This window comes from Mytilus galloprovincialis, chromosome 6 (genome assembly GCF_965363235.1).
Source record: "Mytilus galloprovincialis chromosome 6, xbMytGall1.hap1.1, whole genome shotgun sequence".
NCBI classification, from domain to species: Eukaryota; Metazoa; Mollusca; class Bivalvia; order Mytilida; family Mytilidae; genus Mytilus; species Mytilus galloprovincialis.
In genome coordinates, this window is record NC_134843.1 from 66672635 (window position 1) to 66698493 (window position 25859).

A 25859-nucleotide genomic window follows, 5' to 3' on the forward strand; every position below is an offset into this window, starting at 1 on the left:
GAAACAAACAAGAATATACACATTTATTCATTCAGATAAATACAAAACAACATGAACGAACGACCTACACATATTTAACAGTTGCAACATGCTGTATTTTGCCAAGTGTGGATAACACCATGTATTGATTTAGTTTAATGATAAAATTAAGCTAAATGTTTTCTCAGATTCACTATTTATTTGTTTGTTTGTTAAATTGCCCTTTTCAATTGGGTTACTACGTATACGATAAATATGTGTAACATATAGATTATGGGACCAAACAGAGTTTCTAGTCAAATAACTGAAAGCAAAATTTCATGAAAACATAAAATACAAAATAATGGTTGGAAAATTGATTTCCAATGATATTTTTGAAATTAGTGTCGCTCTCACCGGAAGTTATATAGCTTACTATCTCATATTCATATAAGTTCATGTCCTAATAGCTGTACAACAAAAACTATAAAAATGTTGACTGAATTATATCATATTTTGTATTGATATTGATTTGTACAATAATTGACTACTTTATAAAGGGTAAGTGCTTTCCCTATTCACGAGTCAATATTTTTTTTGCATGTAATTATTTATTTTGAACACAAAAACGTTTTTAAATTTTAAAACCATAGTAAACTCATAAATTGAGAAAATAGAAGTGAATATATCATACAAACATTTGAAAACTGAGGCATCAATAATACTGATACTTCATCGTCTAAAATTTGAAGACTTGCATGTTGTATTAAATAATCATTTACTTTTAACAGCCTTGTTATATATATGTAGACATTTCATTTCAAATTGTTTCATCTCGTAAACAAACAATAACCTTCAACCCTAAAGATTTCGATGTCTATACCGAAATATTAATATCTGTCATGGACACCATTAATATCTTGGTACTCTAGTAAGCATAGTCGGGTCAGTGTCTACCCGTCTAGAGTACGTCGTTCCTCTGCCACAGTAAAAACGAAATCTTTCGTCTGGCGAATTATCCATTTCATGGGTAAAACGTAAAGACGACTTCGACTTTGACTTGTTTTTCCTCTTACGACGTAACAGAGATCTGCTCGATCGGTGGCTGCCGGAGGATTCCGAAGAATAATCGGAATATCCCATATATCGTGGTAGGTTCGATCTGTGATCATACTGGTGACGATAAGCATCTACTGGGTAGTTGGGTTTTAAATGTGGTACGGGAATGAATGATATCGGGGGAGGGGAAAAGGGAGCGGCTCTGTTCTCGCAACGTCTGAAAATATAATGTCTGCTTACTGCTACCAGAAGAGCGGCAAAAATAATTAATATGAACAGGAGAACCGACAAAGAAACGATGTAAGGAACTTGTACTGCAAAATCATCAGATGACGTCAGGATAGTTGATGGATTACAAATCACTGAAACAGACGAGAAATAAATGCAATAAAGTATCTAAATACGTAGACCATTGGTGCTTTCAAATATTTAAAAAACAAAATACAATGTATATTGATAAATATGTATTTCAATAAATAAAACAGTTATTCTGAAAATAGATTTCTTTGAACTTTACCTTCATTTGATATAATAGAATGAAATTCAAAACAGTGTGGCTGTGGCCATTGATTGACACATTAAAATCATCCATTGACTGGGACAATTTAGGTGAACGTTTGTATGTAACGACCACTGCTCACTATGTACTTCTTAAAGACACTTAAACTATGGGGCCACCAAAGGTTCTCAACACCTTAATAAAGTTATTCGAAAAATTAATCAGAAATAACACGATGTTTTGATTTATATCAATTATATAAATCAAAACATAAAGGTTATTCCTGATTATTTTTTCAATTATTTTATAATTAAAGACGTTAAGAAACCTTTGGTAACCCCACAGTTTAAATGTCTATCGTAGGTCGTGAACAGTGGTCGTTATAGACAAACGTTCACGTAAATTGTCCCAGTCAATGGATGAATTTAATGTGTCAATCAATGGCCACAGCCACACTGTTTTGAATTTCATTCTAATAGTCAATCAGGTAAAACAACAATACGCTATTTTTTTTTATTTATAGAAAAAAAGTTTGAAGATTAGAAAAGTCTCCGTCAGAATTGGATTTACTTATGGAGCTTCGTATATACTGAATGTCGTGACTCTTTACAAGTATCATTCCAAACGTTGGCCTGCAAAGCCCTCACCCTTTTTCAAAATCCTGGACCTCGTCTGTTAACATTATATAACTTAAAAGTAATGGAACGTGTTTTTGTCTTTACATACCCGTCGGCGCTTTAGTTGTAGTGGTTGTCGTAGTGGTGACTGGAGGAGGCTCTTGTACTTCTAATTGTGCAGTAGCTATTATACTTTGTACTGCACCACTTTGAGGTTGATACGGGATAACACAACCCTGAAATGATTAAATCATACCTTTAATGCTTGAAATTGTTTACAGTATACGAGATTAAAAAAAGATTCTAAAACAATTTGTTTTTTCTGATGAAATAGACTCTCAACGGTTACCTTTAATAATTAATTTTCGAATGGAAAGTTGAGAAGATAAAAATACTTTGGCCAAAACAAGAGAAACTATCAAGGTTACAGACAAAACACGAAGGCATCGCATGATCTCAAAAATGAGTGATACCGATGTGTCGACAAGGTTACCTTCTCTTAATATATGCATGTATAACCAATGGGAATCCACACCAAGTCAAAAATGTCCTAATCTTTAATGTTTTCTTAAATCATAATTCAGTCCTAATAAGTCTATAATAATATACCTGACTGCATGTTGTGGTGTTTGAAAAGCATACAGTTAAATAACAAACAATGAAGCGAGTCCCAGTAAATGTATTCTTCAGAGTGAATAAGTCTGTTTGGAAAGTGTTCTGATTAGTTACACGAAATCCTTGGTTAGAAGTCAAAAGGTAACCAGTTCCACAACTGAAAGAAAAGTACATGTTAAGTGTTTAAAAAATCATTTCTGATCCCGTCGTTATCAAGAAGAATGGGAACTTCAGAAAAAAGTAAAATCACAAAATTACTGAACTCCAAGGAAATTTCATTTGTCAAGTCCCTAATCTAAGGCAAAACACATCAAACGAATAGACAGCAATGTCATATTCCTGACTTGATACAAGCATTTTCAAATGTAGAAAATGAAGGATTGAACCTTGTTTTATAACGCTAAACATCTCACTTGTACGACAGTCTCATCAATTTTCATTATATTTACAAAGATGCGTTAACAAAATGTCACAAAAAGGGGTACAAAACAACACGGACCTAAGCAAAAACTAGAGGTGATTTTATATGCTCCGGAAAGGAAAAAGATCCTGCTCTACATGTGGCACCTGTAGTGTTGTTCTTGTGGTTACAAAGCCGGTAAATAGTTTTAATTCCGTAGGTTACATTCGTAATAAGGGAAGGAGGTTGTAGTTACGACATAAGGAACGTATTCGATATCATCTGGATAACGAATATTCTATAATGGACTTTGATGTTATTTCATCTGATTATCATTCAACAACGTCAAGCAATTGTTTGGAACAAGAGCCATAATAACGCTCTTCTTAAGTTGTAAAGGTATAGTCCTTTCATACCTTTAGCGCCAAATGTCAATGCATACGAGGAGCACTGCATGTGCTTCTGAAGTTGTAAAGGCAAAGTCCTTTAATACCTTAAGCGCCAAATGTCAATGAATATGAGGAGCACTGCATTTGTTGACGCCTATGGGTCGTCTTGGTTGTATTTCAAGATGGAAGCTAATTACCTTATGGTTGAATGGACTTTGTAAGAGAAATTATACAGGCTTTGTGTATGTGCCTGTCCCAAGTCAGGAGCCTGTAATTCAGGGATGGTCGTTACATATTTGTTTTTCGTTCATTTTTTTTATTTAAATGAGGCCGTTTGTTTTCTCGTTTGAATTGTTTTACATTGTCATATTGGGGCCTTTTATAACTGACTATTATTATTGCTCATTGTTGAAGGCCGTACAGTGACCTATAGTTGTAAATGTCTGTGTCATGTTGGTCTCTTGTGGACAGTTGTCTCATTGGCAATCATATCACATCTTCTTTTTTTTTATATTTGATAAAAGTTTATTCATAGCGAAATTATACTATACTTAATCAAGGAACTTATGTTTGTAATGTAATTGTAATGCACGAAAAAGGTATGAATAGGTTATAGTTAACAATCTCGAAAAAATATAAAGAATTGGGAAAAATGATAAACTGAAATGACATTGAAAATAAAAAGAATGAAGGAGAAAATCTAAAAAGTATTAAATAAAAAATAGGACATTCCCCATTCCATACTTTAGTATATTATATACCTTTGATACAGAATTCTAGTTTTATAACTTGGATCATCTTCGTTTATAGTGTCAACAATGGAACATGACGTCACATCAACAGTATCTACAAAACAGAAATGTTGGCATCATCACTTAAAAGTTTTTACAAAAGGATTGCTTGATTGGTGTTGTACGCCTCTTTCAGTAACATTGTGTTATTTTGTGTCAGAGGATTCCGGAGTGCTCGGACATTCAATATAACAACTGACAACTCTTTTCAATTTTAAGATGGGAGTCGGATGCACCTGCCACCTTTTGGTTTTGAACTCGCAACCTCAGTGTTGACAATATAGTGATACATCTCAGTGGCGGATCCAGTACTTTTTGTAAGGAGGCCCGCTGACAGACCTAAAAGGGGGGCGAGGGGCGCTCCAGTCACGCTTTAGTGATTCCCTATATAATCAGCCTACCTGGATCCGCCTCTGTATAGTTGTTCCACTGCTCAGACCACTCCGCCAAAGAGGTCCCTCCAAGAAAAGGATGTCTGTCACATTCATGAACATTTGTATGACATCACATTTTAATTAGCAATCAATGATAAAGTAACAATACTAAGAACAATCCAAAGGAAACCACACGTTTCATTTTGGTAAAGTACGTAAGTAAGAAAAGAGAAAAGGGATCCGTTAATTGATGGTTGCTTCCGATCAAGTGGCAAATATTTCATATAGATCCAGAATGAGAAACAGCACAGTATAGCAGATGCTTAATAATACCATATTCGGAATATCCACAACGTACAAATTACCGCAGTTAAATACATAACATTTCACAACTTTCCAATACTTCTTTTATGAGTTTAACCGATGAAATTTTACAATACCTAAGCCATAAAATATTTCATATATCCAGGCTCCCTTATTGCAACTGACAATTTTATAGTTATATTAACGTGTATTTCGTGAATGATTTAACTCTAGCTTTTAAGCTTTATTTCCGGTCCAGAAACACGTATTTTATAATAAGTATCCTGCTTACTGAATTTGGCATCATTTGAAATTCTAAAATGTTACACCTGATGTTATATATTTTAAAGGTCATGAATTCTGGGAAAACTCGGTCATATAATCATGCCAATCACATACGCATATAAAACTGAAAAAGGAGATGGTAAATATGTCAAAGAGATAACAACACGACCAAAGGGCAGAAAGCAAGCCACAGGTCACCAATGGGTCAACACAGCGAGAAAATCCCTCTACCAGAAGCGGGCTTCAGCTGGCCCCTAAACATTAAATGTGTACTAGTTCATGATCAATGAAAATGGACGTCACACTAAACTTAAAAACATATAAATAAACTCAAACAAGTACACAGATGCCCCACTCGCACTATTATTTTCTATGTTCAGTGGACCATAATTTAGGGGTCAAAACTCTAATTTGGCATTTAAATTAGAAAGATTATATCACAGGGAACATCTGTATTAAGTTTCAAGTTGATTAGCGTTTCATTTCATCAAAAACTACCTTGACAAAAATGTTTAACCTTAAGCGGACAGACACAAAAACGAGCAAACGAACAAACGAACGAACGGAAACACAGACCGAAAAACATAATGCCCCTACCCTAAGTTAGGCATAAAAATGGCTGGATCCAGGACTGGATCTTATTGTCATATCACATTTGACAATCTTTAACCAACTGCTAAGATGAAAGATAAAGATCAGCAATCATCTTTTCAATACATCTCCGGTTTTATTAGACGTACGTAATGCATCTTCTAAAAATATTGCATGCATCTTTTTTTGCGATTGTTGGACAATCGAAAGAACTGCGAGTTAAATTATTACGATTTCAGAAAATACTGCATTCAATTAAATTAAAGTTTCAAAATATAAATGCGAGTTTTTATTTTTGAAACATTTATTGCGTAAAAATTATCAAAACAATATAACTATCGCAAATATTTCTGAATTTACAGTACTTATTAACATCTGGATCAATTTTGTCCATGTTCAAACTTACCTGAAGTAACATTGTTAGCGTCAACAAAGAGTTTAATTTGTTTTCCATACTCCACCGTTGAAATATTATGACCGTTTTCGTCAAGAACAGTCAACTGTAAATTAGTTATATCAACTGTGGATGCTTGTCTGCAATAAAGAAAAAAGAAAAATAATTAAAAAGAATGTACGTTTTTTTCTTCTTAAGAAATTCACCAAGGACAGTATTTAATCATCAAATGTAAATGCTTACGAAATAATTCAAATCATGCACCAGAACAATCAGAAAACGTTCATAATTTCATATCGACTATATATACTTTTATTTTAAATAAAAAGGCGGTAAAATAGATAAATGGAAGAATGACTGTTAAATGTCCAATGCCTAATTTGAACGCAGTATTGTTAGAGCTACTAGACTAAGTATAAAAAAAAACTCATTTATTATAGCAGCAGGAGATTTCAACTTACCTGGCTGGGATTGGAAAACAAAACAACTGAAACCAAACACCCAACATGTGAATATTCACCAGAAATTCACAGACATACTAGATGATCATGGCCTAACAAAACTAGTTGAAGAACCAAAAAGAGGAACAAACATCCTAGACCTCATACTTACCAACTACCCAGAAAGTTTTAGGAAAACTGAGATCCTACCAGGAACATCTGATCATGACATTGCATATACTATGTCAGTAAAATACCAGCAAATATCCACCAAAAATCAAGAGAGATATCCCTCTTAGGCTCTATAAGAAAGCAAAATGGGAAAATGTAGAAAAAGAAATGAAAAATGTACAAGCTGAAATTGAAATATTATATAAGGAAAATGCCAGCGTTGAAGTCATTTGGGACCTCTTCTGTAAAGCAACTGAAGACAGTCTCAAAAGAAATATCCCACACAAAACAGCTCGCACAAAAAATGGTTGTCCATGGATAACAACAGATATCCGGAGACTAATAAGAAAGAAAGATAGAGCTTATAAAAGGAAGAAGAAATCAAACAACCCCAATACCAACTCCAAGTATAAAGAACTCAAACATGAGACACAGAAACAAATTCGCAAGGCTTACTGGGGATATATAGAAGACATCGTCACACCAAGCACTGAAAGCAATGAAAAAACAATTTGTATGAAACGCTTCTGGTCATATATTAAACACAAAAAATCTGATTGCAATAACATACCACCATTAAAATCAGAAGGCCTACTTCACGAAGATTCATTTGATAAAGCAAATATATTAAATCAGCAATTCAAAGATGCGTTTTTCAGTAAAGATGAATTTACAAGCTACCAATACAATCAGAGATGTAAAATGACTGGGAACTATGAAACGGCAAAAGACATTATCATAACAGAAAATGTACTAAAAGAGATGGCTGTACAACTAACACCAATCCTAACATTGATATATAGAAGATCCTATGACACTGGAATAGTACCAAAGATATGGAAAACAGCAAATGTATGCCCAGTTTTTAAGAAAGGCAAAAGATTTGAAGCAATAAATTATAGACCCGTATCTCTTACCTGCATCTGCTGCAAAATCATGGAGCATATTGTCACCAGCCACATCATGAAGCACGCAGATAAACATAACATCCTCTACAAAATGCAGCATGGATTTAGAAAACAATTGTCATGCGAGACACAACTAGTTGAAGTCATCGACGACATCACGAAGAACTTGACAATGGACAACAGACAAACTGTCTCATCATGGATTTCTCGAAAGCATTCGACAAAGTAAGCCGCAGTCTCTTAATCAATAAACTCGACCATTATGGAATCAGAGGGAAAACAAATGCTTGGATAGAAAGCTTTCTCTCTGATAGAGCACAATACGTTGTCATAGAAGGGGAGAAGTCCGATATCATAAATGTAGAGTTGGAAGTTCCGCAAGGATCAGTACTGGGACCTAGCCTCTTCCTGTTTTGCATCAATGACATGCTGGAAGACATTTCGTCAACAGTGAGGCTATTTGCAGATGACACCATTGCATACCTCACTGTTTCATCAGAAAGCAACATTCTACAGGATGACTTAAACAATCTAGCCACATGGGAAGAAAATGAATGATGCAGTTCCATCCGGACAAAAGTGTAGTTCTTCCAATTACCAAAAAGAAGGAACCAATACACAATAACTACATCCTCCACATGCTGGAACATGTTTTATCAGCCAAATATCTAGGCGTCACCATAACATCTGATTTAAAGTGGGTGCGCATATAAGCAACATCTGTCAGAAAGCAAATAGGACAATAGGATTCCTTAAACGAAACTTAAACAAAGCAAATAGTGAAATCAAGGAAAAGGCATATATACAAGTTCAGTATGGGATCCTCATTTACAAAAAGACGAGCATAAACTAGATATGGTACAACGAAGATCGGCTAGGTACGTTAAAAACAGGTACCATTACATATGGCAAGCCGTTCTCGTCAAAACTATGTTTAAACCATTTTTCGAAAAATTTACACACTGAGAATTACAACAAAGCACACTGAGATTTAAAAACTTCAAAACGCACATTGGGAATTGAGAATTACACACTGAGAATTAAAAATTTCACACAGAGATTTCATAAAGACGCACTGAGATTACAAAAATGAAAAACGCACACTGAGAATTGAAAATTACACACTGAGAATTGAAAATTACACACTGAGATTTCAAAAAGACACACTGAGAATAAATAAACTGAAAACACACAGTGAGAATTTGAAATTACACACTGAGAATTTAAAATTACACACTGAGAATTTAAAATTACACACTGAGATTTGTGCGCACTTTTTATGCGCACATATCTAATTAGCATACTTAATCTGAATCTATTACAAGCTTCAAACAACAAGGGGACAAAACTCGTTAGTCCTTCGATTTGGTTCTAACCCGAATAATTCAGTCGTTATATTCCGCTGATCTACGAAGGCTCCCTCGTGTGGGAGAAAATCGGACACGGAAAGGGCTTGAATTATTCGAGTTAATTTGGTTCCAAATTATTAATAAAAAAAAACTTTAGAAATACAAGAACAAGAAAAATACCCACTTACTCTTATTACAAAATATAATCAAATGGTGAAAAACTTTATTAAAATTATAAGAAAACATTGGAACAATCTGCAAAAGAATGCAGTGAAATTTTTACTCAAGTGTCTATTATAGCATATAAACGTAACAAAAATATAAAAGATTAACTAGCGAAATCAGGGAAACAGTTGGAAGACTTTGAAAAGGGACACATGTTTAATTACTGGTAGTAATGATCTGAATTATAGGCAACAAACTTATGAATATGAGCGATGTTAAGTCTTGAAATTTATTACGAATGTTGGTTGAAGGAATCGCATTTCATTATAATGACAAGAGTTCTTGAGATCAAGATATAAATCTGTTGAATTATTCATCTCATGAATATTCATTAGTAATTTGCATTTTAATCTTAGTGCGTGTTTTTGAAATCTCGGTGTGTAATTAACAATTCTCAGTGTGTGTTTTTCAATTTATTTCATCTCAGTGTGTCTTTTTAAAATCTCAGTGTGTAATTTTGAATTCTCAGTGTGTGTTTTTTTATTTTTTTAAATCTCAGTGTGTAATTTCGATTTCTCAGTGTGTTATTTTAGATTTTTAATTCTCAGTGTGTATTTTTTTTAGAAAAAAGGGTTTAAACATAGTTTTGACGAGAACGGCTTGCCATAATTACACGTCATCAGTTCAATCCATGCTTCAAAACTGGAATGGCCAACACTTAAAAGAGAAGAAAGAATGCTAGACTAACCCTCTTATATAAGATTTCGAGGAAGTAAAGATTGATGCTGGCGATAAACTGATACCACCAGATAGATTGTCAAGACAAACCAACGTTCACTCTTTCCAAATACTATCTTGCCAGACCAGCATCAGAAAAGAGTCCTTCTATCCGCGTACAATCCGAGATTGGAACACCTTACCTGCCTCGGTGACCGCTGCAGAAAGTCTTGACTCGTTCAAGAGACTACTGCAAGCACATTAAATTTCAAGTCCCATGTTTTTATTTGCAACATGTATAAATGTTATGTACAGGACAAATTATTTCCTTTTTGTTAAAATTATTTTTTTGGACTTGTTAAGTTTGCAAGCGCACACCAAAGAGTGACAGGATAGTCAACACTAAGTAGTAGAAGTAGAAGTAGAAAGGCAAAATCAGGTCGAGAACATGATAATGGGAAATGAATAATAACCCTGCTTTGTACTGGATCGACACGCTCTGAGATTTTTAACTTGTTAGTCCACATGGTAGATCCGCAGTAAGTCAAGTCATCCTATAAGGTCACATTATTCCGACTTTGAAACAACCAGTCTTTGTTCTTACTTTTAAACGTCGTGTGCTTAGGGGAGAAGCTGAAATTACAAATTCCAAGTTGTTGGTATTGACCCGACCGTTAATGTACAGGGGCGGATCCACCCATTTTAAAAAGGGGGGTCCCAACCCAGGACAAAGTTGGGGGGGGGGAGGGTTCCAACTATATGTCCCCATTCAAATGCATTGATCGTCCTAAAAAAAGGGGGTCCAACTCCCGGAACCCTCCCCCTGGATCCACCACTGATGTCGAACGAACGATAAGGCAGATATTAAACAAGTATAATTTAAAATTCAAACCTAAATAGTAATGCAGTAATTTTGTTGCAACCAACTCTCACAACACAGAAATGTCTTAGTTTAGTCATTATACTAATAGTTGGTTCAAAAATACACTGTAGTGCTGTACTCTTGTAAGGTATACGACCATGCAAAATAACAGAAACATCATATTTTGAAGTTAACTGCGAGTACTCTCAGATCTGTCCCTATTGTCGTTTTGCTGTTGAGATGTACAAGTATCCGACCACGTCCATCTGATGAGTTAAGCCTATTTCAACTGATTTTTATAGTTCGTTATTATGTTGTACTGTTATACCACTGTCCCAGGTTAGGGGAGGGTTGGGATCCCACAAACATGTTTAACCCCTCCACATTATGTATGTATGTGCCTGTCCCAAGTCAGGAGCCTGTAATTCAGTGGTTGTTGTTTCTTTATGTGTTGCATATTTGTCTTGCGTTCATTTTTTTATACAAATAAGGCCGTTAGTTTTTTCATTTGAATTGTTTTACATTTTCATTTCGGGGCCTTTTATATCTGACTATGCGATTTGGTCTTTGCTCATTGTTGAAGGTCGTACAGTGACCTATAGTTATACTTTTTGTTTTATAAATAAACTTCTGAGCTTGAAATTTATACTTGGGATACAATTTTCACGGTTTAGAATTTTTCTCCCCGATATTAACGTGTTGGGGCACTATGGCGTGTATTTATGACAGTTTTAACTTTTGCTATATTCTAATATAAATAATTCATAATTTCATATACATATAAAAAAGATTTGGAATGAATGCCAATGAGACAACTATCCAGAAGAGACCAAAATGACACAGACATTAACAGATATAGGTCACCGTACGGCCTTCAACAATGAGCAAAGCCCAAACCGCATAGTCAGCTACAAAATGCCCCGACATAACAATATAAAACAATTCATACGAGAAAACTAACAGCCTTTGAACGAAAAACAAATATGTAACATATAAACAAACGACAACCACTGAATTACAGGCTCTTGACTTTGGACAGGCACATACATAAATAATGTAGCGGGGTTAAACATATAAGCGGGATCACAACCCTTCCCTTAACCTGGGACAGTGGGATAACATCACAACATAAGAACGAACTTTAAAAATCAGTTGAAAAAGGCTTAACTCATTAGATGGACAATCCCGACAACAAAAAGACACTAGGAACAGATCTGAGAGTACTCGCAGTTATCTGAAAGCTAGGTCAAAGCCACTAACAACTAATAAAAAAAAATGATGCATCTAAGACTAAACTATCTATTTTGTATAGACGAAACGAACAATTAGCGTACAAAGTTTCAAGGTTGGTACCTCTTATGAGTTTATGTAAACGCACGTGCACATAATGATCAAACAAACTATAAACGTTTCAGTACTTTTATTACTACTCTCAATTAAAACTTACACTAGTAATTTAAACTTACACTAGTAATTTAAACTTATGCTAGTAATTCAAACTTACGCTACTAATTTAAACTTACGCTAGTAATTTAAACTTACACTAGTAATTTAAACTTATGCTAGTAAATTAAATTTGCACTAGTAACTTAAACGTACACTAATAATTTAAATTTACACTATTAATTTAAACTTACGCTAGTAATTTAAAGTTAGGATCCTGCACTGTTATCAAAAGGTTGTCACTTGTTGTATTTCCATAGACACAAGAAATATCATAAACTGGGTCGCCGTTAGATAATACAACATCGATCTGGACTCTAATACTGAATTCGTAAACTTCAAGCTGTTGGTCCCACTAAAAAGAATTTTTTAAATAAAAAATGTGTAAGAATTCTGCGGAACCCAGGGCTTGCCAACTGTTGCTGCAAGTCGTAGGCTCAACAAAAATGGAAGGAAAATATTGAACATTTTCCTCAAGATACTATCTTTTGATTGTAAGAAGCATCTGTCCAAGTTTGGTAATAATCCAGGATGGTCTAAGACTCTAATGAATGTTTTGTATGTAATGTTAACTAAAAGAAAAACTAAGTCGTTTTATAAGTAACATACACTAAAACAGGAAATACAGTTTTACAAAACTTACTTTTGAATACTATTTTATGATCACAAACAAGCGTCTGTCCAAGTTTGTTCGAAATCCAGGCTAGTTTAAGTAAAAGCTTTGACAGCCAGGTGAATATTTGTAGGATCGCTATGTCTCGCTTTTGAGACAAAAGTGTAGGCTCGACAAAAACATTTAACATCATGACATCACACATACTATTTGTGTTTATGATACAAAACCTTGGATATAAAAATAAGGAGTTGTGGTATGGTTGCCAATGAGACAACTATCAACGAAAGTACACATGAAGTGGATGTAAGTAATTAAATACAACCAAAAACATATTACCCTATATAAGTTATATATAAAGTTGAATTCTTTGAGGCGTCCTTTAACGTCATGTCGGCTTACAAATCGAACCCCAAGTACCTTTCTAAATAAAATAGACGTAACAACGGACAAATAGGAAATGGATTGGATTGTGTTGATAAATTAAACAAGAGTGCACACACAGAAATGTCTCGCCTTCTTTACTAATCATTGATATTATGTTGATACTCCTAAATCTAAAGCTTTATTACGACTGTCACATAGACTTAACATGAACCATGAAAATGAGGTCAAGGTCAGTTGAACCATATGCCAGGCAGACATGTACAGCTAACAATGCTTCCATACAACAAATATAGTTGACCTATTGCTTATAGTTTAAGAAAATAGACCAAAACACAAAAACTTAATACTGAGCAATGAACCTTGAAAACCAGGTCAAGGTCAAATAAAACCTGCACGACTGACATATAGATCATAAAATAGTTCCATACACAAAATATAGTTGACCTATGACATATAGTATTAGATAAAAAGACCAAAACTCAAAAACTTAACTTTGACCACTGAACCGTGAAAATGAGGTCAAGGTCACATGACATCTGCCCGCTAGACATGTACACCTTACAATCATTCCATACAACACATATAGTAAACCTATTGCATAAAGTATGAGAAAAACAGACCAAAACACAAAAACTTAACTATAACCACTGAACCATGAAAATGAGGTCATGGTCAGATGACACCTGCCCGCTAGAAATGTACACCTTACAATCATTCCATACAACAAATATAGTTGACCTATTGCATAAAGTATGAGAAAAACAGACCAAAACACAAAAACTTCACTATAACCACTGAACCATGAAAGTGAGGTCAAGGTCAGATGACACCTGCCAGTTGGACATGTACACCTTACAGTCCTTCCATACACCGAATATACTAGACCTATTGCTTATAGTATCTGAGATATGGACTTGACCACCAAAACTTAACCTTGTTCACTGATCCATGAAATGAGGTTGAGGTCAAGTGAAAACTGTCTGACGGGCATGAGGACCTTGCAAAGTACGCACATACTAAATATAGTTATCCTATTACTTACAGTAAGAGAGGATTTAACATTGCAAAAAATCTGAACTTTTTTTTCAAGTGGTCACTGATCCATGAAAATGAGGTCAAGGACAATGGACATGTGACTGACGGAAACTTCGTAACATGAGGCATCTATATACAAAATATGAAGCATCCAGGTCTTCCACCTTCTAAAATATATAGCTTTTAAGAAGTGAGCTAACACCGCCGCCGCCGGATCACTATCCCTGTGTCGAGCTTTCTGCTACAAAAGTTGCAGGCTCGACAAAAACTAGAGGCTCTAAAGAGCCTGTGACTTACCTGGGTCTATGTGCATATTAAACAAAGGACACAAATGGATTCATGACAAAATTGTGTTATGGTGATGGTGATGTGTCTGTAGATCTTACTTTACTGAACATTCTTGCTACTTACAATTTTCTCTATCTATAATAAACTTGACCCAGACTGTAGTTACAGAGGAAAGTATTTTGTAAAAATTTACAAAACAATTACAAAATTTATGAAAATTGTTAAAAATTGCCTATAAGGGGAATAACTCCTTAAAAGGTTTATTGACCATTTTGGTCATGTTAACTTATTTGTAGGTCTTCTATTGCTGTACATTATTGCTGTTTGCAGTTTCTTTCTATAATAATATTCAAGATAATAATCAAAAGCTGCAAAAATTTCTTAAAATTATCAATTCAGGGGTAGCAACCCAACTGGTTGCATGATTGGTCTGAAAATTTCAGGACAGATAGATCTTGACCTAATGAACACTTTTATTCTCGTCAGATTTGCTCTAAATGCTTTGACTTCAGAAAATGTAGCCAAAAAACAGCATTTTACACTTTGCACTATTTTTAGCCATGTCGGCCATCTTGGTTTGCGGGCAGGGTCATCGGACAGTTTTTAAAATAGATACCTAATGATGATTGTGGATAAGTTAGGTTAAATTTGTCTTAGTAGTTTCAGAGGAAATGATTTTTGTAAAAGATTACAAAAAATTTCCGAAAAAAAATGTTAAAAATAGACTATAAAGGACAATTAGTCCATAAAGGGTCAAATGACCATTTTGGTCATGTTAACTTATTTGTAGATCTTACTTTGCTGAACATAATTGCTGTTTACAGTTTATCTCTATCTATAATCATATTCAAGATAATAACCAAAAACGACAAAATGTCCTTAAAATTACCAATTCAGGGCAGCAACCTAGCAACGGGTTTTCCGATTCATCTGAAAATTTCAGGGCAGATAGATATTGACCTGATAAACAATTTTATTCTGTCAGACTTGCTCTTAATGCTTTGGTTTCAGAGATATAAGCCAAAATCTACATTTTACCCCTATGTTCTATTTTTAGCCATGGCGGCCATCTTGGTTGGTTGGTCGGGTCACTGGACACATTTTTTAAAACTAGATACCCAAATGATGATTGTGGCCAAGTTTGGTTCAATTTGGCCCAGTAGTTTCACAGGAGACGATTTTTGTAAAAGTTAACGACGACGGACGCCAAGTGATGAGAAAAGCTCACTTAAAGGGCCAGGTGAGCTAAAAACGTTCCAAAATTCAATTACTAGTATAGAGGGGAAAAGGCCTGCACTGATATTTTCCAAACACAGCTTGTCCAATCATGGATAAGGCTCTTTTGTCGAGCGGAATACTAATATACTGAATCAATAAGGTCTTCGGGTAATATCTTTGAAATGTGAACGACGGACGACAGACAATTTTTAAAGCCTCGGTCACACCTTAACGGATAGCTCGAACGGACGCCTAACGGATAACTTTTTGTCAATCCGTTCATGTCCGTTAGAAGTCTGTTCTAATCCGTTAGACGCCTGTCCATATCCGTGTCATGTCCGTTTGGGTTACAATTTATCCGTCGACGTCCGTTCTGTCTGGTGGAAAAATGTGAGCATGTTCAAAACTTTGAACGGACGTCCAACGGATGAAGTGTCCGTTGAACGTCCGGTAGGCGTCCGTTTTGTACGATACTCGTCCGTTTCGTTTCCGTTTTGTATCCGTTACTTATCAGTTATGGTAGCAATACACAGTAAGGAGTTTAGTTTTGCATTTTGGCCCCAGTGGATTTTTCAAATAGGAAAGTTATTGTGTAATAAAATTCATTTTTAGACAGCTAAATACTAATTTAGCCTTCAAAGATGATTTATAAGAGCATCAAGATTATTTTTTTTTTTATGTTTTACGGGCCATTTTCTGTTTGACAATCCGTATTTTTATAGCTAGACCGGTCATCGGTCCAGAAATTAATATAATGTTTACAAACACTTTTTTTCTACACGAAGTTTTTGAGGCAATTTTACAAAAAATTAGATGAAAGACATATGATTTTCATTGGATTTACTGAATGATATATGTACACAGTTTCAGAAAAGGTATTACTTCAAGCGATTGAAATTCTACTTTTAGCCAAATTTTGGGGAAATTTGTGATATCTTTTCCCCCCCCCCCCTTTTTCAAAGTTTTTACAATATTTTATAACAAATAAATGCAGATTGTTGCCACGGATACACCCAAAAGAAATGATATTTTACCATTTTATATACTGGATATAAAATCTATGGAAGATTCTGATTACATACATATGCACATATATGACACAAACAGTAAGCTTAATATTGCCAGAAAGCAACTAAAAGGGGATGGTAAAATTTATGAGGGCAAATTTTAATACTTTTTCCTAACTGTTTATTGCTACCTATACATCCCTTGGGGGTTTGGTAGACAAATTCACCAACGGACCTCTACCGGACGAACGGATAAAACGGATGTTGAACGAACGTGAAACAGACTTCTACCGGACGTATAATGGATAAAACGGACGATGAACGGATCTGAAACGGATAAATGCCAATTGAAAATTTCGCGTCAGGAATACCAATTATTGGTATGTCAGATTTCTTGATGTTCATGAATTATTATTATTCATACTCGATCTTAGAGTAAGGGCACGTCTTCACTATCAAGCAGCTCTTATTCAAGCCAGACTGCCCTTTGGTGGTATTTTGAAGAACAAACCAAAACCAGTTACAAAGAAATATTTTAATATTTATGCGATTTACATGTTTTATTATTGTCGCCTTTAATTTTTTTCATATATTTGTTCATCCGTTTTATCCGGTACGCTTCCGTTAGGTGTCCGTCTTAAGCGGTACTCGTCCGTTGAATGTACGTTTGACATCCGTTCTGTCCGGTACGTTTCCGTTTCTCGTACGTTGCATATCCGGTGTGTGTCCGTTATGCATTCGTTACGCTTCCGTCTTATTTGGTCAGTACATCAACGGACTCCCAACGAATAACAATTTTGTCAACGGACAACTTTTATTTTCATCCGTTAGGCGTCCGTTCGTGCTATCCGGTAAGGTGTGACCACAGCTAAACATACAACAGACAATATGATGACCAAATTATGGCTGTTAGCCTGTAGCCCATATGACCTCCAAGGTCCTGCATACACATCTAAGTTTAAGCATCATTTTTTTGTCAAACGATACTAGTACACCATAAGTGATCTACGAAAGGTGCTTAAGTTAACATAATAGACACCTCCTCTCTTCCATTGTTTTAAAATGTAGACGGTTTAACGGACACGATTATTTTCGTTGAATGATTGGTCTATCTTGTGTTATGTTCAAAGCACATAGCTATGATTCACAAAGAATAATGATAATCTGACAGTCAGTTTTTGTTATAGAATTAGTTTTTGTTTCATTGACAAACATCCATAATGCTTGAATTTGCAAGGACAACGCAAAAACAAAAAGCAACGTAGGCGAAAATGAAATGACAAATATAGTACCTTTAATCCACACGGTTTATCGTTCGCCCCTTCGATTGTCCACACTGCAGTCTGAGCTTGCACTGCCGCACAACCCGCCTCGTTAGCAGTGGAATATACAGCCGTGGCTTCTCCAATATACGTAACATTGATAGTGTCATTCCTTGTACTACCACATTCAACAGTTACTGTTATAAATGTAACAACAAAAGTTAAATAAAATGATGCAATACAACTGTGCAAAGTGCTGTATCTTAATAATGGCTTGATATGTGAAGTTGTCCCCTTTAATGGGTGTGGTATATAATTTACCCCCCCCCCTCCCCCTTTATAAAAGATCAATCAAATGATTCTGCGTGAACACTTCTAAACATTAAAATAGACCATAAGAACAAACTACCAATTTGGTGGTGCATAGTGGCATTAAATGGTCACGATTCTGAGTGCATTTCGTTTAATTAATATAAGGGGTTTAATATCAGCTGAAGATACAAAACGTGTATTCACTTTACTACGGATAAAACGTTGGCAGAGTCCAGCTTTTGATTATATTTTCGGCGTTTTGAAAATAATAACAATTGTATCATAAGTATGAGGTCGATAAGAGAATATATTGAGCTTTAAAAAGTATATCGATCTCGGACTTCGTTCTCAGTCGATTTATACTCGTATCACCATACTTCTCTAGTTCTTATCGACCTCATACAGAGGCTTTAATTGAATACAACTGTAAAGACACTTAATGCACTTACCTGGTTCAGCACATCTGTTGTATGGTATCTGAAGGGAAAAACAAGTATTACAAATTCAATGTTGCCTATGATAAAATTTATAGTTTCAGTTTTGTTCTGAATCCTCTTATTCTCTGGATAATACAACCCCAACGTCCTATGCAGCGAGAGATAGATAATTTGTCTTGAATTGTTTGAGCAATACGTTCAAAATCCGACAGTCAAAAATAGTTAAAAGAATTTTATTTCTAAAGGGTATAATTCATGAAGTATATATATTTTTTCTAATATGTTTTCTTTAATAACCATGCAATACAATAATATTTTACGTTCTGCATTGTGATACAAGGAAATTTCGTAATCCAACTCTAGTAGGAATATGCTGGATGAACTTGAAGAGATAAAGCAAGCTTCTTCAAGTTGTTAATGAAATTATCCTGTATGAAGTTTGTCTCTGTCAAAATGAAGGAACAAGCACAGTTGTTTTCCATAGAGATTATTTTGTATGAAGGTTTTTGTACGTCACGTGCTTGAAAGGGTTATTTAAAAATAGTGGTAGGTTTTTTTTCAGCGGACTTCGGTGGAATGTTTTAATTAAATACTAAAAAGTAAAATCACAAAAATACTGAACTCAGAGGAAAATCAAATTGGAAAGTCCCTTGGACAACAACTGTCATATTCCTAAATCAGTCAAAATTGGTATCAGCAAATCCAAAGAACTGGCAATTAGTTTGGCATGGCCTGATAAATTGAAATATTTACCATAAAATATAGCAGTATAAAGATCCATAGTAGAAAGATCTGTTCTCTCATGTCTGGCGACGGCAAAGAATGTTTCCTGCGTCCTATTAAAAAATATATACTAGTATGCAAAAAATGTATATAAAATGTAAGTGCACACTGAACTGGACTAAATATTGATTTTACTTTATTTTTTTATATTTTTTATATAGAATTATTTAGTGATTTCAAAAGAGAATATATTGAAAAAAGTTACAGCGATGCCGGATGTCGGACGCCACGTGATTTCTTATTAGCTCACATTTTGGCCAGGAGAGCTAAAAGCTACTATCATACTATGCACATATATTCACATATGTTATCGAGTAAATATAACATGACTGCCTTATACTAAACACCTAAGAAACGAAATGATCCATTTGAGATGAAGATAATGAAACTGCCGATGATGCATTGAAGATAATTGATACAAGACTATTTTACAAATTGAATAATTAATCAGTTTGAAGAAAAATACTTGGTCTTTTCAGAGCTCATATACCCTTTTCCTTTTTTGAATTTCGAGTTCTATTTAATTTCTAAACTTTTATCATACAATTTCGTAGCATTATTTTATTGTAAACAAAGCTCAGTAAATATAATTCTGTATATGTAGTATACGTAAGTATAGGTTATACTCGGTAATGATTCACTTTAAAATATTTCAGGACCAAGGCTTTTAAATTTTATACCAGACTTTAGCATATATATAATATTGTGCCAAAGAAAACAATGACTGCTGATAAATAAATTATATATAAATCAAAGAAACGTTTTTTAAGAAAAAAAACATACATGCATATTCATCAATAAAAAAATTAGGCACCTGATGTTGAATAATTTTTATATTTATTAAGTGAGTTTAATAATTATTTAAAAATATAAAAATTCCAAAAAGCTGATATCCATAACATTGTTTGCTTTTCATAATCAAGAAATTGAAGATATATAATAAATATATTTATCATATACTTAGACTAAATAACATATGATTTTTACTGTATGATAATAGCATTAAATTAACGTAAATTCCATATTTTTCGAATTGGTGCTTAGCGGGCTGATATGAAAAGTTTATCACATGCTTCGATTGCAAACATAGCAAACGATTGTTATCATGACGACAAATTTATTTTTCTGATGTCACATGACTGTATACAACCCTTTTTAGCAAAATCCTTATATTTTATGTATAATCGCAGAAAATATTGTGTATAACAGTATGTTTTTTGTGTTTTTTTTTAATGTAATTTAAAAGTTTTTTTTTTATTCATTTGTAATGAATGTTAGAATAAGTTTTAAAGCAAAAGTGTCTCATAAGTCAGTTATGGCTGGATACCGATATTTTAACTTCGATTTAAATTTTTATTTGTATTTTTATACTAATATTATGATGTATGATATTGTTCTGTATTGGTATGTGACACTATAATAAAAATATTCTGTCTGTCTGTCTGTCTGTTATCACATGCCTTTCCGTAACGTTATCACATGGCATTCCGGTGATACTCGGCAAATTCCGGAAAATACACCTCAATGCTACGTTTTCAGTGAAAAACAGTACGAAATAGTGTACAAAACAATTATTTAGATACTGAAAAGTATATTGTGTAAAATAATAACAAAAAAAATAAAAATAAAAAACAAACAAACAAATTATTAAATAAATGCATTCTTTATAAGTTTCAAACATAATTTAGAAAGTTACTTTGAAAAGGTTGACTTTTCCAAACAGTGTTTACTATGTATATTGTTTTTTTTTTTAGGGGTTTGTCGAGTCGTCCATATTAAAAATGTTTTCTCCTCTGTTGAGGCATATGGTAGAAAGATTTGATATCGAATGTACTAAATTTGGGTCCGACGTCCGTGAACTTTTCAATCTTTGAACTTCTATTTGAGAACCACGTAAAAGGATCAATATATGATCTGTTATTTTCCTCCATTGTTGAAGCATATGATAAAAAGATCATAACATGTCCTTTTTCATATCGCATGTATTATCAGCCCTCGGTCAATATCAGCCCTCGAGCCATGCGGCTGATAATATCTGGTACACAACTGAACAGAATTATTTCATATAAGGTCAGCAGCTTAGTAGTATTGAGATGTGCAATGCTGTAAAGTATCTTTTTGTAAGATACATACTTCTTGTTTATCTCTACTCTACTACAAACGAGGCTTTATATGCTTAACATGAATAAATAAAATAACCAACCAAGTAAAAAGAAAATATCAGAAATAAATAGAAATACTAGTAGTAAATAATTAAATGAATAACGAGGTCATATATAATGTTTAATACAGGACTTCGTTCAGGAGAATTATAATATAAAAAATTTGTAAGGGTTCCGCGGAACCCAGTGTCTCGCCTATTTTTGCTGTAAATCAACAACAATGAGGAAAAAAATCAATAAAAATATTCCTCTTGTTACTATTTTATGATTGTAAGAAAATCTAAGTCCATTTGAAAGTAAATTACAGAAAAAAACAGAGTAATCTTTTTACAAACTTTACTTCTGGATACACTCTTATGATCATAAATAAGGTTATTTCCAAGTTTGGTACAAACCCAGGATAGTTTAAGAAAGTTATTTAAATTTTAAAAACTTTAACCACAGAGTGAATGTAATGGTTCCCTGCAGAAAAAACTAAGTCCATTTATAAGTAAAATACGGAAAAAATTGAATTTTATTTTTACAAAATTTTCTTCTGGATACTATCTTATGATCATAAACAAGCTTCTGTCCAAGTTTGGTACAAACCCAGGATAGTTAAAGAAAGTTATTAAAATTCTAAAAACTTTAACCACAGAGTGAATGTAATGTTTCCCCGCAAAAAAAACTAAGTCCATTTATAAGTAAAATACGGAAAAAATGGAATTTTATTTTTACAAAATTTACTTCTGGATATTATCTTATGATCATAAACAAGCTTCTGTCCAAGTTTGGTACAAACCCAGGATAGTTTGAGAAAGTTATTAAAATTCTAAAAACTTTAACCACAGAGTGAATGTTTTGTTTCCCCGCAGAAAAAACTAAGTCCATTTATAGTAAAATACGGAAAAAATGGAATTTTATTTTTACAAAATTTACTTCTGGATACTATCTTATGATCATAAACAAGCTTCTGTCAAAGTTTGGTAGAAATCCAGTATAGTTTAAGAAAGTTATTAAAATTTCAAAAACTTTAACCACAGAGTGAATATTTGTTGACGCCGCCGACGACGCCGACGACGACGGAATGTAGGATCGCTTAGTCTCGCTTTTTCGACTAAAGTCGAAGGCTCGACAAAAATGTGACTTACCACAATTTGTTTACTGTTAATCTGGTCTCTAACGTCTGTTCAATTTCATAAGAATCTGATGAGTTTTTGTATGAATAGTGGTAAGTCAGTCGCCTGAGGGGTTGACTGTCATCGGACGTACTTGTAAACAAAACTAATTGACAACTATGATTGGTGCACTCGATTAAGTTGCTAATCCCACAAGACGAAGTATCAAATTTAAATACATTAATGATTTTAACTTGTAAACATATTCTGTGAATAGTTTTGTAATCGAAATAATCATTGCAATGGTCATTCTCTGAAGAACATTGAAATTACTTACTATCAGGGAATAATGCTTACATTGGATTGGGACTTTCCCTTTTTCTTTTTTTCACGGTATGCCGATCAATGACGAGTGAAGCCTTTCTCTACACAGATGCTGATATGAGTGTCCACCGTTTTAATTGTTCGATGTGATCATTTTGAAGCGAACTATTTGTTTCATAACAATATTTATACGTTTTATGAAAATATCAAGTTTTAGGGACATTTCATTATGACGATAGTAATAGATACACCATGCGTTCATTTATTATTTGCTCTTATGGTCTTACATACCTAATCTTTTATAAACTTGTGGTACTGGGATAATTCCTGAAGTATGGACATTGGATATAATTCCAAATTCAACCCCTTGAATCGCCGACCTCACTGAAAATCACCATTGTATCAAGTATCATTGAGCCACCTAGTGTCATAAATTACCTCCCCCTGCAAACTCCGAAAACTTGACCATCTCGATTTTGTGTCCCGTTTAGCAAGAACGCTATGAATTCCTCACCAAACATTCTGATCAGATTGTCAATAAAATTGAATTAAGATTTAAAAAAAAATACATATAGTGTTATCATTTCTCTCCAAAAATAAACAAAGAGTACAGCAGGCTATAGGACCTATGTGAAATATGTTGCTATGCGAGTCAATTTAATACCAACTAAAAGTGGCTGTCTACATCTCTAGACTATGAAAATTATCCATATATCACGGTATGCAACTAGATCGGAGAACTTCAAGGTAAAGTACACGCACAATCGTTTGGTCTGCGGCAAAGATTAACACTTTTGAAATTGAGTTACAAATCAAATTCGAACATTGAATGTTAATTCATCGAGAAGACCGCAAAATACATCTATATTAATCGAGACGGCCTACTGTTCAATTGTAAAACAAAACTAGTAAAACAAGTTTGACAGATAAACCTTTTTTTGTACAAATATGTATCTTTATTTTTTTACCCATAAAAGACAGACACACATTTTAAATCGTTTAAGTCACAAAAAGTACGGTGGCAGAATGCGGCCATGAAAGAAAAAAAAAATATGTTGTTCCCTCAAGATACTATGTCGTTCCCTCAAGATGCTATGTCGTTCCCACAAGATAGTTATCTCGTTCCCTCAAGATACTATGTCGTTCCCTCAAGATAGTTATCTCGTTCCCTCAAGATACTATGTCGTTCCCTCAAGATAGTTATCTCGTTCCCTCAAGATACTATGTCGTTCCCTCAAGATGTTATGTTGTTCCCTCAAGATACTATGTCGTTCCCTCAAGATGATATGTCGTTCCCACAAGATAGTTATCTCGTTCCCTCAAGATACTATGTCGTTCCCTCAAGATAGTTATCTCGTTCCCTCAAGATACTATGTCGTTCCCTCAAGATAGTTATCTCGTTCCCTCAACATAGCAATACAATTATATTGATTTATTCTTTATTTCCAACTTCGAAACGGTGGAGTAAAGACGTGGAGTTACTTCCAATTCACTTTTTAATCAAATGCGGAACAATACAAGAACGAGAAATTAAGACCACCGACACGAAACACGGAAAATAAATAAGGGAAAATACTAAGCACGCACATCGAACCAAACACGAGAAAACGAGAAATAAAACACCAAATCACGAAAACACGTAAAATGAAAAGGCCGAAAACGTTGCACGAAAATAACCCTTTACCACCCTCTTAGAAAATAAAATTAAAAATGAGCCACAAAATGTTTTATCATCTCCTATTCCTGGATTTCTAATACATTAACCTAACTGTTTGTGTTGTACATGTGCATATGTATGTAATCAGTATCTTCCTTAGATTTAATTTTCAAATGTTAAAGGGTGAAAAATAATTCCTTTTCTGTGTATCCATGGCAACATTCTGCATTTATTTACCATAAAATATTGCAAAAAGGGGGTAAACATGCATGTCACATATCCCCCCAAAATTTGGATCAAACTAGAATTTCAATGCTTTTGAGTGATACCTTTTTAGACACTGTTTTCATAAATCTTCCTAATGATCAAATAAAAAATGGGTGTCTTTCGCCTAATTTTTTCGTAAAATCTAATCACAAAGTTCGTGCGACAAAAAGTTGGAAAAAAACATTACAAAAATTGCCGGACCAATGTATGGTATGGACATACAAATACGGACTGTCATACAGAAAACAGCCTATATTACATACATTATATGATCTTGATGTTCATATGAACCCAATACGAAGGCTATTTTAATACTCGGCTATCCAAAATTAATTTTATTGCACACTAGCTCTTATATTTGAAAAATCCTCAGGGGCCAAAATGCGAAACTACACATCTAACTGTGGATTGCTACCTTTACTGGGACTCCGGGATCGGGTGTTTTTAAGCTCGGGATTTCGGGATTGACCCTTTCCGATCGGGGAATTCTTTTTTTTTGGATTACGGGACGTCGGGATTTACTTTATTTAAATTTGGGATTTCGAGATTTTTAAGCCCGGGATTTCTGGATCAGGACCCCTCCTATCCCCTCTCAGTTATTCTCTTTAAATACAGAATTATTATATCATTATTATTATGCAAATATTCTACTTTTGGGATCTGGCCACGTCTACAGTTCC

General features: G+C 34.1%; 1 protein-coding gene across 2 annotated transcripts; it reads right to left on the minus strand.

Moving 5' to 3' along the window:
• Nucleotides 1-9: 9 nt before the first annotated feature.
• LOC143080152 (uncharacterized) lies at nucleotides 10-23692 on the minus strand. 2 transcript variants are annotated; one of them, XM_076255879.1, is made up of 10 exons: nucleotides 23547-23692; nucleotides 19643-19725; nucleotides 18902-18929; nucleotides 18171-18337; nucleotides 12525-12685; nucleotides 6288-6415; nucleotides 4299-4383; nucleotides 2743-2905; nucleotides 2243-2369; nucleotides 10-1379 (listed from the first exon to the last, which is right to left on the minus strand). In XM_076255879.1, exons 2-10 carry the CDS (start codon nucleotides 19691-19693, stop codon nucleotides 871-873), a joined length of 1419 nt encoding a protein of 472 aa, XP_076111994.1. In that variant the 5' UTR covers nucleotides 19694-19725; nucleotides 23547-23692; the 3' UTR covers nucleotides 10-870. The 2 variants fall into 2 exon arrangements, with proteins under 2 accessions (XP_076111994.1, XP_076111995.1); XM_076255880.1 differs by lacking the exon at nucleotides 23547-23692 and adding an exon at nucleotides 22965-23102.
• Nucleotides 23693-25859: the final 2167 nt, after the last annotated feature.

What these genes read in the sequence shown, in the direction of transcription:
- LOC143080152 (XM_076255879.1), bottom strand. Translation starts at nt 19,693, where the DNA reads ATGAGAGAACAGATCTTTCTACTATGGATCTTTATACTGCTATATTTT. An exon ending in CCTAACTTTAAATTACTAGC is followed by an intron (nt 6,416 to 12,524) that starts GTAAGTTTAAAT and finishes TCTTTATTGCAG; the next exon opens with ACAAGCATCCACAGTTGATA. An exon ending in ACACCACAACATGCAGTCAG is followed by an intron (nt 2,370 to 2,742) that starts GTATATTATTAT and finishes TAATCATTTCAG; the next exon opens with GGTTGTGTTATCCCGTATCA.